General features: G+C 33.2%; 1 protein-coding gene and 1 non-coding gene across 2 annotated transcripts; both read right to left on the bottom strand.

Moving 5' to 3' along the window:
- Nucleotides 1–1346: 1346 nt before the first annotated feature.
- Nucleotides 1347–1419, bottom strand: TRNAA-AGC (transfer RNA alanine (anticodon AGC)). The gene has a single exon. It is a non-coding gene; the product is annotated as a tRNA-Ala (tRNA).
- Nucleotides 1420–4389: 2970 nt separating this feature from the next.
- Nucleotides 4390–5905, bottom strand: LOC132033472 (F-box/kelch-repeat protein At5g43190). Its single transcript, XM_059423453.1, has one exon. It carries the CDS (start codon nt 5746–5748, stop codon nt 4636–4638), a length of 1113 nt encoding a protein of 370 aa, XP_059279436.1. The 5' UTR covers nt 5749–5905; the 3' UTR covers nt 4390–4635.
- Nucleotides 5906–12055: the final 6150 nt, after the last annotated feature.

Raw genomic sequence — 12055 nt, 5'->3', positions numbered from 1 at the left:
TAATTAAAACCATAACCAAATTTACAATGAGACCACCATTAACCTAAAGTTGGTGCAATCAGATGATATCCCATAGACGATATTTTTACCAGTTTCGCAGGCGGTATCAGGTATTTGTATTAGGGTTCCGATTATTCCAAATTTGTGTCACGTAAAATTCATCAAAGGGGAAAGCGCATCCTATCATGATTTTTTTCATATCTAGGGCTTGAATTAACCCGAGGCTTCTTGTTAAGGGATAGAAATTCTATTCATTCCGCCACAACCCTTAGTGGTACTCCAACAGATTGATAATTAATCACTAGTACAAGACAATTTATGAAGCATATTTTAGCATTCGTCAAAACAACGAAAGAATCATTTTTCATTTAGAGACTTGTAAATAAATGAGGTTCACGTAAACCTTCCTTGTACATAAAATATCATGTTTAATTAATTTTTCTTGTTAAAAGTAAGAACCAACAAAAACAGATGACAAACGATCAATTAAATTGAAGCAGGTATAAATCAGGAAATAGACCCAATGACTTTGTAAATGAATAGTTTCAAACTTTTATTCCCTGCTTGCCTCGTGGGTAAACCTTCAAGGTCAAAAGTCAAAACTTGTCAAACTTGAAGTTCTGCTCCTTACAAATCAAAAATTTATAAGCCGGGTCAAAAATTTAAGATCATCCTCCTCCATGGTCATCCTTATAAATCAAACGATATAAAATGACATTTCGAAAACAAATACGTGCAGCTTGAAAAGGACATTGCAACTCAATTTGCCTATTAGATGGGGCAATGCGCGCAGGACCCAAGTTACGGCCCTATCTCACGTTAGACAACTCAATATACGTGATTTTTATTTTTTACACAATGGATTTAAATTATATAAAATGACAATGTAAAAAGAATTGTGGATTATCAGTACAATTTTACTTGTGTGGCATGCCACTTATCATGTTTTGCAGCTATCATACCATGTTGCCATAAAAAATTACATATAATTTATTTCAAGCAATATAATAGTGTATATCCGTGTATGCAGGTGCAGAGCAGAGGTGCGGGTAATCACTAAAATTTCGAAAATACATTAAGCCTATAATTTAAAAAGTGTAATGGATATGATGATAAGAACCTAAAGGAGGACCTCTATTGAAATATTGAATCCGCTCTTGTCCATGTGTATTAATTGAACTTATTATATAATATTGGCGGATCGAAGGTTGTTACTTGTTAGCACTCACTACTTAAAACTCATTCTTACTACTATTATGTTCAGTATCGCTATTGTATAGATGGCACAACGGGTTAGGAAGTAGGCTAGTTTCATGAACATTTTTAGAAAAAAATAAACAAAGATATGGAGATGCGGGGTATCGATCCCCGTACCTCTCGCATGCTAAGCGAGCGCTCTACCATCTGAGCTACATCCCCATGTGCTCACTGTTCAACACTTTACTTTATTATACAACGGAGGATAATTTCAACAAGAAGAAGTTCTGTGTAGCTGAGCTAAAATTGTTAGAAAGTGTTAGGAGAGCATTCACCTTATAACCTTTCTATTTGCCTTAAAAGCGCATCATGCTCATGTTCAACGTATACTATATATACATAAGGGAAGAAGTCAAGGAAATTCAACGTCTAATATATATATATATACATTAAAAGTGATTTTAACCTTATGTATATAACAGTACGGCAATCACTTACTTTCAGACCCCGCTTATACCAGTAGAAAAACCCAAAAACAGAGAAACAAAGATTCAAGGAGAGGTAAGGGGAACTTAAAGACAACTTGGCAAACTTCAAAAAATTAACAAGCAAAAAGTCTATAATCTCATCACTTTAGTTGTTGCAATTGAAGGAAAGAAGGTTTAACCAATTCACGAAGATACACGGAGTAAGAGGAAGCAATGGGAACGAAAGGAATATAATATATTAGTGCAATCGCCATGCAAGTATGATAAAATGGTGACTCTCAAAAGTATCCTTGGTCTTCAATGTACTCGCACTTATTATGTACTATGGCTAAAAAAAATTACTTAAAGGTCAGAATTGAAACCTCATCAGTTAAAATTATTCACGTAAATTTAATTTTTTTCCTTTCATGTTGTTGACTATAGCTGTAATTCGAATTGAAACCACAAATTTAAAAATCTTTCTTTGGTTTTTGAATACGTGCTCAATTAAACATCATAGCATAAATTGGACCAGATGAATAATTAACTTACAATGAGTCGTTATGACAAACCAATAAGTGTATCCGTGAGTTTTCCACATGAAAATTGAAACTATTTCAGGCTTCAAAAATAGATATTTTTACCCCTTATATCACTTTGACCAAACTTATAGCTAAAAAGAACCCATATTTTTAGATCTTATCCAATTTAGCACATTTTGTATATAATATGAAATATTTAGGAAAAAACAATAATTTCTCATTCTTGATTATGATGTCCATCTTTTGATGCTTAGAAATTGATTGAGAGTGCTATTCATGCTTCTCATCACGGATCTAAACATTGTTGGTTGAATTAAAGTGAAAAAAATTAAAAAATTCATTTTTTGGGGTTTTAAAAGCTTGAAAAACTTAAGAAATTTTGGTAAGACATTGAAGTTGTGATTAAAATTTGAAGTTATTTGATGAATATTTGACCCATTTCAGATCGAGTTTCGTAGTTGAAGTTAGTAGGTGACGAAATTCAATTTTTGTATAGCATTATTATTATTATTAATAATGTTATTATTTTCATATGATATCGCTATAGAAGTCCTCAAACACATTAAGGTTGAGGACTTCCGAGGGGTTAGATTCTTTCGCTATAAAGCTAGCTAAATGAGATTAACACACACCATTTTTAGGGTAAATATTTTCATGTTCTTAATTATACATGCACAGTATACTCCTTTTGAAACGGTTAACTATTATACTAAGGTCTCATTTGTTTGCACTTAGTCTAAATCTGAATGGACCTAAGGTCCCGTTATTTGCGTTCAATAAGTTTAATCATTATCTATTTCCAACACTCCGACACACAAAGGGACAAAATGTACCCTAAAGTTGAGATGTTTACGAAATTGGAGACGAGTTAAAGGACTCAGTTTTTATAGCAAAAGGCCATGGATTTTAGCTAGCCTTCACAGCGGTGGGATTCAGCTTTGGGATTACCGTATGGGAACTCTCATGGATCGATTTGACGAACACATTGGTTGGCGTTCATTTTCACTCTCTTTGTTTCTGGAACTTTCCTTTTCTTTTTTCTTTTAAGAATACATACTGTTGCATAGCTATAAAATATGTGCTATGGGATAAGGGGTATGGATCCGAACCCTCGTCGCAAAAAATTAATGGTTTATACATGGTTAAAATAATTTTTTATATATAGATAGTAGATGTTGAACCCCTTTGAGCTTCTTCGGGTGTTTATTCCTCCTTATTTTGAATTCCCTTATCGCAAATCCTGACTCCATCACTGATCACAAAGGTTAGTAGATAGTTGAGTGAGGTATTGCTTTTTGGCGGGGTAGGCCTGTGGTAGTCTGGAGCACCATGTCTGTTGTAGTTTTAGCATTATTCTTGCAGTTTTTTGCCTTTTGATTACTGTTACCATCCGTTGTAGCATTATTCTCATAGTTTGGTCCATCGTTACATCCTGCTCTCCCCAGACCCGTATGTCTTTGTGCATTTGCATAATGGAAATACTGTGTTAGCATGTTCTCAGTATATATTAATGCTCACAGGGAATGACTACACGATAAAGGTCTGGAATTATAAGCTGCAATGGTGCTTATTTACCCTGCTTGGTCATCTTGATTATATTCGCACTGTTCAATTTCATCATGAATCCCTGGATTATCAGTGCAAGTGATGATCAGACAATCAGGATATGGAACTGGCAGTCCCGCACTTGTATTTCTGTCTTGACTGGGCACAACCATTATGTGATGTCTGCCTTATTTCATCCCAAAGACTACTTGGTTGTCTCTGCATCTCTAGATCAGACCGTTCGGGTCTGGGATATGGGTGCCCTAAGGAAGAAAACTGTTACATCTTCTTACAGTCTAGATCTCTCTATCTATATGATCCAGCACCAGATAATAAAATAACCTACTGAAGAAAACTCAACCGTAGATGACATAATCTGATATTTTCGACACATAAAAATTCAGTGGTTTCAACTTTCAACTATAGAGAAAACAGTTCTAGGATTTGAGCTCTAAAGTTGCTCTGAAGAACCTTTCATGAAGAACCAATAACCACAAAAATTCATAGAAATTGAGCCATACTCCCTAGTTAAGTAATACACACAAATATTGCTCCACATTCATTGCATGTTGATAACAAGTTCTTTTGCACAAACACAGAGACATCAATCACCGTCTGAAGATTAAAGTCATACAAAGTTGTCCAAACCAAGACAAGAAATTCAATTGTCTTCCTTTTCAAAGTACACCAAATTTCAACAACACCACTCAAATTCTTTTGAACAAACAATGCTTTTACAAGGCTTTCATATGCTATTAGATCACAGCTAACTGTAGCAAATAAAACACAATGCTACTCCTATATACACCAAAACGAAAAAAGAAAAGAACATAACATAAAGAGAGTCGAGGAACAAAAACCTTTAGAACCAATTGATGTTACTATTACACAGAGGCATATAGCTCAGGAACAAAGGAAAACCATCTAAATCCACAGCTCCATTTATCAGGCAATGAAGGGCATTTTGGAAGCCAATGCCAAGTCCTTCTAGTAACCTTGTAATACAATATCTCAGGCCAAGAATAACAACAAACACAAATCAACCCTTTATGCCAAAAGCAATAAACATGCTCATAGTTATGATAACAAACAGATAAAAACTTCCTACATATCAATTCTGGCACATTCTCAACTTCCATCCAAATCTTGGAATTTTCATCCAATTCCCACAACTTCATGCTTCTTGAAATCCCATTACTTCCATTTCCACTAATCATGTACAATTTTTTATCTCCATCACTCACCAATCTAGCAAAAGTAAGCTCATTAGGTAGCTCAAAATTTGATCTTCGCCACTCCCCAGTATTAAGATCCATACATACTATAAAATAAGGCTCTGGGGTAATAAAATACAAATACCCTTTATAAAAAACACCTTCTTGATGATGATTTTCATTTAAAATCAGATCAAATCCTCCAAATTGACTCCAAGAATGAACCAAAGAATCATAGACAAAAACTTGGCTTGAAGATCCAACAGTAGATATCACAAACAACTTATATCCATTATTACTTAAAGAAATCAATGTGAGGGACTCAAAAGCAAAAGGCAAAGTTGGAAATTTAACAACCCTTGAAGTTCTTGCTAAAACATTTGTTATAATGAAAGAATTAGAACTTGGGCGAGTGAAACAAAGCAAACCATTAGAAGAAGATAAAAGAACAGATGAAGAAGATGGCAAAACAGGTGAAATACAAAGAGATAAATTTCTCCAGTTGTTGTGAACAGTGTCAAAAAGAGGGTACTGTCTTGGAAATTGTGGGTGTGAAAGTAAGAAAAATGAAGAAAAAGGTGATGAATTAGAAGATTTAGCGGAGTGTTTGGAAATAAAAGGAGGTGAAAAAAGAAGAGTCTTGAAATGCTTACAAGTTGATCTGAGTTTCAAGAAAGTCTTTAATGGAAGAAATGAAAGCAAATATTCCAACACATCTTCTGGTAATTTACTCCATATCTTTGGATCCATTTGTTTTGATAATACCATCTTCTTGTTTTCCATTATTTGGGTGCATAAATATTGATCAATATCAGTTGCAGCTCATCTTTATAAGTTGTATGTGTTCTGCTTATGTTTTTATGAAGAAGAAAACAAATGGACACTTTTAAGTTCTTGCGTTTGGTAAGCAACTAGATTTATTTTTGACAAATTCTTAACGTGATTTTCGAGGTGGAGAGACACATATGGACAATTAATTAAGTTTAAATGAGATTGATGCTGGTACTGCTCCCTCCGTCCATTTTTAGTTGTTCATGTTTTGACTTGATAGCTAATTTAAAAAATAATAAATTTATTATATCACTATTTAAATATAATAAGTTTAATATTTTGAAAGCTGCACCAGAAAGTCAGTATAATTAATAATAAGGATAAATTATTTTTTGATTTTTCAAAATAAATAAATAAAAATAAATATTTATTTTTAATATAGTAGATAAATAAAATTAGAAGGATGGGAGTATTGTTTAATTGAAAGGGAAAGTGGCCGTTGACTAGAAGATTGGAATTCCAAGTGTGAATAAGATGGCAAAGTTAGACCAATCCGAATTGGCCATATCTGCCATTTGTCTAATTTTGACAATCGAAATCTTATAATTTACTTCATTTATGTGATGAATATTGAATTGGAAAAGGGGCAAAATAGCAGTTGTTGCTGGGCATGTAGTTTGTGATTTTTCTTGCTGTACTAATTGGAAAAACGAAAATAGGTTTAGCTACTCATTCTATTCTAATTTAGATGACATTTTTCAAATTTTGAGAGTTAAATTTTTTAATTTTGACCGTAAATTTATAAATAAATTTTAAAATATTTATAAAATTTATATGTTTAGAAACTATGTAACAAATACTATAAGTCAAAATACTTAACAATTCAAAATATATTTAAAAGACATTTTAAAAAATGAATAAGGAAAAACTCGCTTGACTCTCGAAATTCAAGCGATGCCACATAAATTGAGACAGAGAAAGTATTTATTAGATTAAAAATGTTCCATATAATTTATAAAAGTATCTCAAGCTGTAGCAACCTTTATTCGAAGGTATAATTTTAACATCTTAACTATAACATGATTATTTAAGGACAAACTTCATACTATTAACGTTAGTAAAATGTTTTTTTCTTTCGTTTATTATATCGAAAATAATACTCCGTATCCAAGAATGGAAGAAAAATTGTTTTTAAAATCAGTAGATAATATAGTTTTATTTTTTTAACCTTTGAGATAGGAGTAAAAGAAAGGAAAGTGATAAGAGAGGACTGGGTTTGCTTGTTGCTTATTTCCTGGGACGGCAAGATTAACATTGCAACACACGTTATCTCAATTTGCTTATTTTAACAATTAGTGGCTTTGTGCTTTTCCTGCACCCAAAGAAATGAATAAACGAGAAGGATAAGTGCAAAAGAGACAAGAAACAAAAAGTCATTCTTCTCTAGTAAATTATTTATTTAATTCATCAAGTATCCGAAATTTATCGACTCAATTAATTCGAGTTCGCATCGTATTATTATCGTACATTATTGGTGATGTGACAACTTGTCTTCTTATATAATGTTGGGCAATTCTTCACTCATAAGCTAACTTTATATTTAAATTAGACACAAAATTTATAATTTTCTTATCATGGTATCACATACAGGTCATCCCAATTCTCTGTTTACACAATATTCAGCACTCAATTTACGAAAATATTTGGAGGGTCATCTTTGTTCATCCCTAGTAATTCATAAATGGTTTAATCTTTTCAAACCATTTCAGTTTTCAATTGAAGTGAAGATTATAGGTTAACATTTTTTTTAATAAAAGAACTTTCCATGCTTTAAAACTTACGAAACTTGAAGTTTTGTAAAAATAAGAAGAAGATGATGTGACGTGAATCTTGTTTTCTGTATTTCACATCAATGTTAGGACTAACTCATTTTATTTTGAATAGCCACACTCCCTCTATTAATTTCAGGCCAATTGGTTGGAAATTTGTGACAAGGTGTACAAGGCAAAGCTGGATGTAAAGATTATCAGGTGGATCAAACCAAATCACTACACTGTGAAGCTCAATACTAGTGGGTATTGTAAAGGCAATCCAAGAGAGGCTGCAGGTGGTGGGGTCTTAAGAGATATGAATGGCAATATGATGATGACTTTTCATTGTTATTTTGGGACTGCTAGCAACAACTATGTTGAATGTATGGCTCTCTTTAAATGTTTATAGTGGTGTACTGAGAATGGATATCATGATATACATGTGGAATCCCACTCCCTTCTTGTTATTAATATGGTGAATGCAAACTGAATCACTCAAACACAATTAAGGGATCATATTCAGAAGATCAGATAGTTTCCTCATCTGAGTAGCAGTCATGCACATCACTGTTTTATGGAGGCAAACTTTGTAGCAGATCAATTAGCCAATCTTGGGTACAATGATAGAATTAGAGGCGGATCTAGGATTTAAGTTTTAGGGGTTCAACATCTTAAATTTTTAGCACTAAACAATTATATTTCTAAAATTATGGGTTCATATCTACTATTTATTGTAATTTTAGTAAATTTTTACACATAAATTTATACCCCGCAACGAAAGTTTGGGGTTCAATTGAACCCCAAGTTATAGAGTTCCATCCGCCATTGGATAGAAACGACAGATTCTTCGCACAAGTCATCTCCTTACCTTTGAAGGTTAAAGCTTTAATGAAGAATGATGAAAGAGGATATGTCCATTTCAGGATGAGAACCAAAAAAAAGACACTACTACACTACAAATGATTAGCTCTGTACGCCTCCAAATGTTCTTGGTTTTCTTAGTTTTCCATCTGTCATATGCCAAATGTAAACAAAGGGAGGAATCTTTTCTTGTTAATTTCTACTTTCTCTTGGACTTATTTACTAGAATGAGTTCACTCATTTTGCATTGTATCCTGGAGGTAAAGGTTTATGTCCTCCTCTGTGTACCCTTTTGCTATATCAAATAAACGGGTAGGATCTAGCCAAACCCCCCATTATCATAGGTGTGTGTAGAACCTACATGAATGGATTAAAATAATTAAAAAAATATCATTGTACAGTCATTATTTATACAAAACAAAAGGAATAAAAGAATAACAAACTATGCCAGGTGTCTTTCTCTTATTTGGCGACTATTTAGCAGCCTAATAAATAAATATAAATTGTAAAATATATAGCTTCTGGAATATTTGTTGAGGCCCAAATTGTGAAGAAGTCATTATCCATGTTTTTGCGCAGATTGTCCTTCAAAGGCACTAGTCTTTAATTTCTGTCCCTAAAATTGTTGTTTTTTAATTTTTGGCCTTCGGCTAAAAATTCATGAGTTCCGGGTTTGAACTCCTGCTCAATCAAAAAAAATTTAAAAAAAAAATCGCAAGGCAGAGTTTTGGATTCAAACTCCTTGTGTCTGAAGGCAAACTCTGCGTTAAGGTAGAGTTTTGCCCGCCTTAAGGTAGAGTTTTGTAGGTAAATTCTACCTTGCGAATCCAAACTCTATTTTGAGATTTTTTCTTTTAATTTTTGACTGAGTGGGGGTTCGAACCCATAATCCATGTGTTTTTAGGACAAGGAAAAAAATTAAAGACCACCCCCGAAGACGGACAGTCGTGCAAATTGCCCGTCATTATCTGCGTTTGAAGCCCAAAAGTGAACGAAAAGAGAACAGCCCAAATAAAAGGCCCAAAACCTTCCGTAGATGCCAACCTTCTCTATTTTGGGCATATATGATATAGGGAAAAGTACACAAATGGCCGCTGGGCCATAAATAATCCCATGCGCTGGCCCATCTATTCCCAAACCCAAAAATTAGCCCATAAACTATTTCCATCCGGTAGCCAAAATCTGTAGCAAGCCTTTTGTGGCTACTAAAAGTCGCCACAAAGGATTTAAAAAGTTGCCACTAAAGGCTGGCCGATCCAACAATCCCATAACTTCCTTTTTTTAAAAAAAAAAATCAGACTTTAGTCGCCACTAAAGGGCTGCTACAGAAAAATCAGGCTTTTTAGTGGCAATTAAAAAAGTCACTACTAAAGATTAAATATTTCAAAACATGTATAATATGTGTATATTTAGTAAGAAATATCCCAAAAAACTCTGAGGCGATTTTTGTATATAATATGTATCGTTTGTGTATAAAAATATGTAACAATACCTATTTGTAATGTATAGAAACTGTATAAAATATGAATCACTAAGGTATGCATCATTTTTGTAAATATATGTATCATTTGTGTATATGATATAGTTTGTATCATTTTGTATATAATATGTATCATTTTTGTATAGAAAGTGTATATATAATTCCAAAGATATGTATATAAACTATATCAGTCTTGTATAGAAAGTCTATCATACGTATAAAAAATGTATCATAGAAACCGTATCATTGTGGTATATAATATGTATCACTATTGTATACGTTAAAAATAAATATCATATCATTATTGTATAATATGTGTATAATAAATGTATAATTAACATATAATTTATGTATAATAAATGTAAGATTAATTCCAGCATATGTATATAAAATGTATAATTCTTGTATATAAAGTGTATATATAATTCCAACATATGTATATATGCTGTAGCAGCCCTTTAGTGGCGACGTTTTTGTGGCGACTTAGTCGCCACAAAAAGTCTTTTATTTTTTTTAGGGAAAAGGGTCAAAAATACCCCTATACTTTGGAAAAAGGGCTAAAAATATCCTCCCAACTTATTTTGGGTCAAAAATACCCCTCTCATCCTTAAAGTTTTCAAATGTACCGTGTCTCGACCGAAATTATCTCCCAAAATAACCCAAAATTATTTTTTAAACTGCTCATCATTTAAACCCAACAAAATAATAACCCATAAGATCCCATTCCCCCACCCCCTAATTCCCTCAAACTTCAAATCTACATATTGGGGGAATAAGGAGATCTTATGGGTTATTATTTAGTTGAGTCGGGTTTAAATGATGGAGCTGGTTTAAAAACTGATTTCGATTTATTTTGGGGGATAATTTCCGTCAAGACAGGGGTATATTTGAAAACTTTAAGGATGGGAGGGGTATTTTTTACCTAAAATAAATTCGGAGGATATTTTTAGCCCTTTTTCCAAAGTAGAGGGGTATTTTTGACCCTTTTCCCTTTTTTTTTTTAAGCGGTCATTGGGCCGCCACAAATTTTTGGATTAATTTGGGCCGAATAGGATATTTTCTGGCATTAATTTGGGCCGACCGGAGACCTAGTGAGATTAATCCCAAACAGTGGTTAAATGTGGGATTAGTTTGGCTGAGTGGACACACAGTGTCCTTTTCCCTATGATATAACCCTTTTCTCTTATTTGGCGACTATTTAGCAGCCTAATAAATAAATATAAATTGTAAAATATATAGCTTCTGGAATATTTGTTGAGGCCCAAATTGTGAAGAAGTCATTATCCATGTTTTTGCGCAGATTGTCCTTCAAAGGCACTAGTCTTTAATTTCTGTCCCTAAAATTGTTGTTCTTTTTTTTTTGTCCTTTGGCTAAAAATTCATGAGTTCTGGGTTCGAACTCCTGATCAATCCAAAAAAAAAAAAAAAAAAATCGTAAGGCAAAGTTTTAGATTCAAACTCCTTATGTCTGAAGGCAAACTCTGCGTTAAGGTAGAGTTTTGTAGGTAAATTCTACCTTGCGAATCCAAACTCTATTTTGTGATTTTTTTTTAATTTTTGACTGAGTGGGAGTTCGAACTCGAAACCCATGTGTTTTTAGGTGAAGGGAAAAAATTAAAGACCACCCTCGAAGACGGACAGTCGTGCAAATTGCCCGTCATTATCTGCGTTTGAAGCCCAAAAGTGAACGAAAAGAGAACAGCCCAAATAAAAGGCCCAAAACCTTCTGTAGATGCCAACCTTCTCTATTTTGGGCATATATGATATAACCTTTTTTTATAGGAATTTTTACAGCCCATAACTACCTCTAAGACTTATTTATTAGTAATAACTACTTTTTTTTTAAAATTATATTTGGTAGCTTAATTATTTATCAAATTACCATCTATAACTTGTTTTTGTAACTACAGTATATTTCCCTAAAAATAAGTACCTCTCTCCTACTTACCCACAATCTTTTTTTTTTTCCAAATATTTTTCTCTCACCTATCAAATCTATTTTCTCTCTCACCCCTCTTTTTCTCTCCGTTCCATCTCCTAGTCTTTTAAATTGATTTTCCCTCACCTACCAAATTTATTTTCTCCCTCACCCCTCTTTCTCTCTCTGTTGGCGCACACAGAGATTATGGAAGTAGAATTCTCTTCACAAGCAGACTCCAAGACGTGG

Source organism: Lycium ferocissimum, chromosome 10 (genome assembly GCF_029784015.1).
Source record: "Lycium ferocissimum isolate CSIRO_LF1 chromosome 10, AGI_CSIRO_Lferr_CH_V1, whole genome shotgun sequence".
NCBI classification, from domain to species: Eukaryota; Viridiplantae; Streptophyta; class Magnoliopsida; order Solanales; family Solanaceae; genus Lycium; species Lycium ferocissimum.
This window is presented reverse-complemented; position numbering and strand designations above follow the sequence as displayed.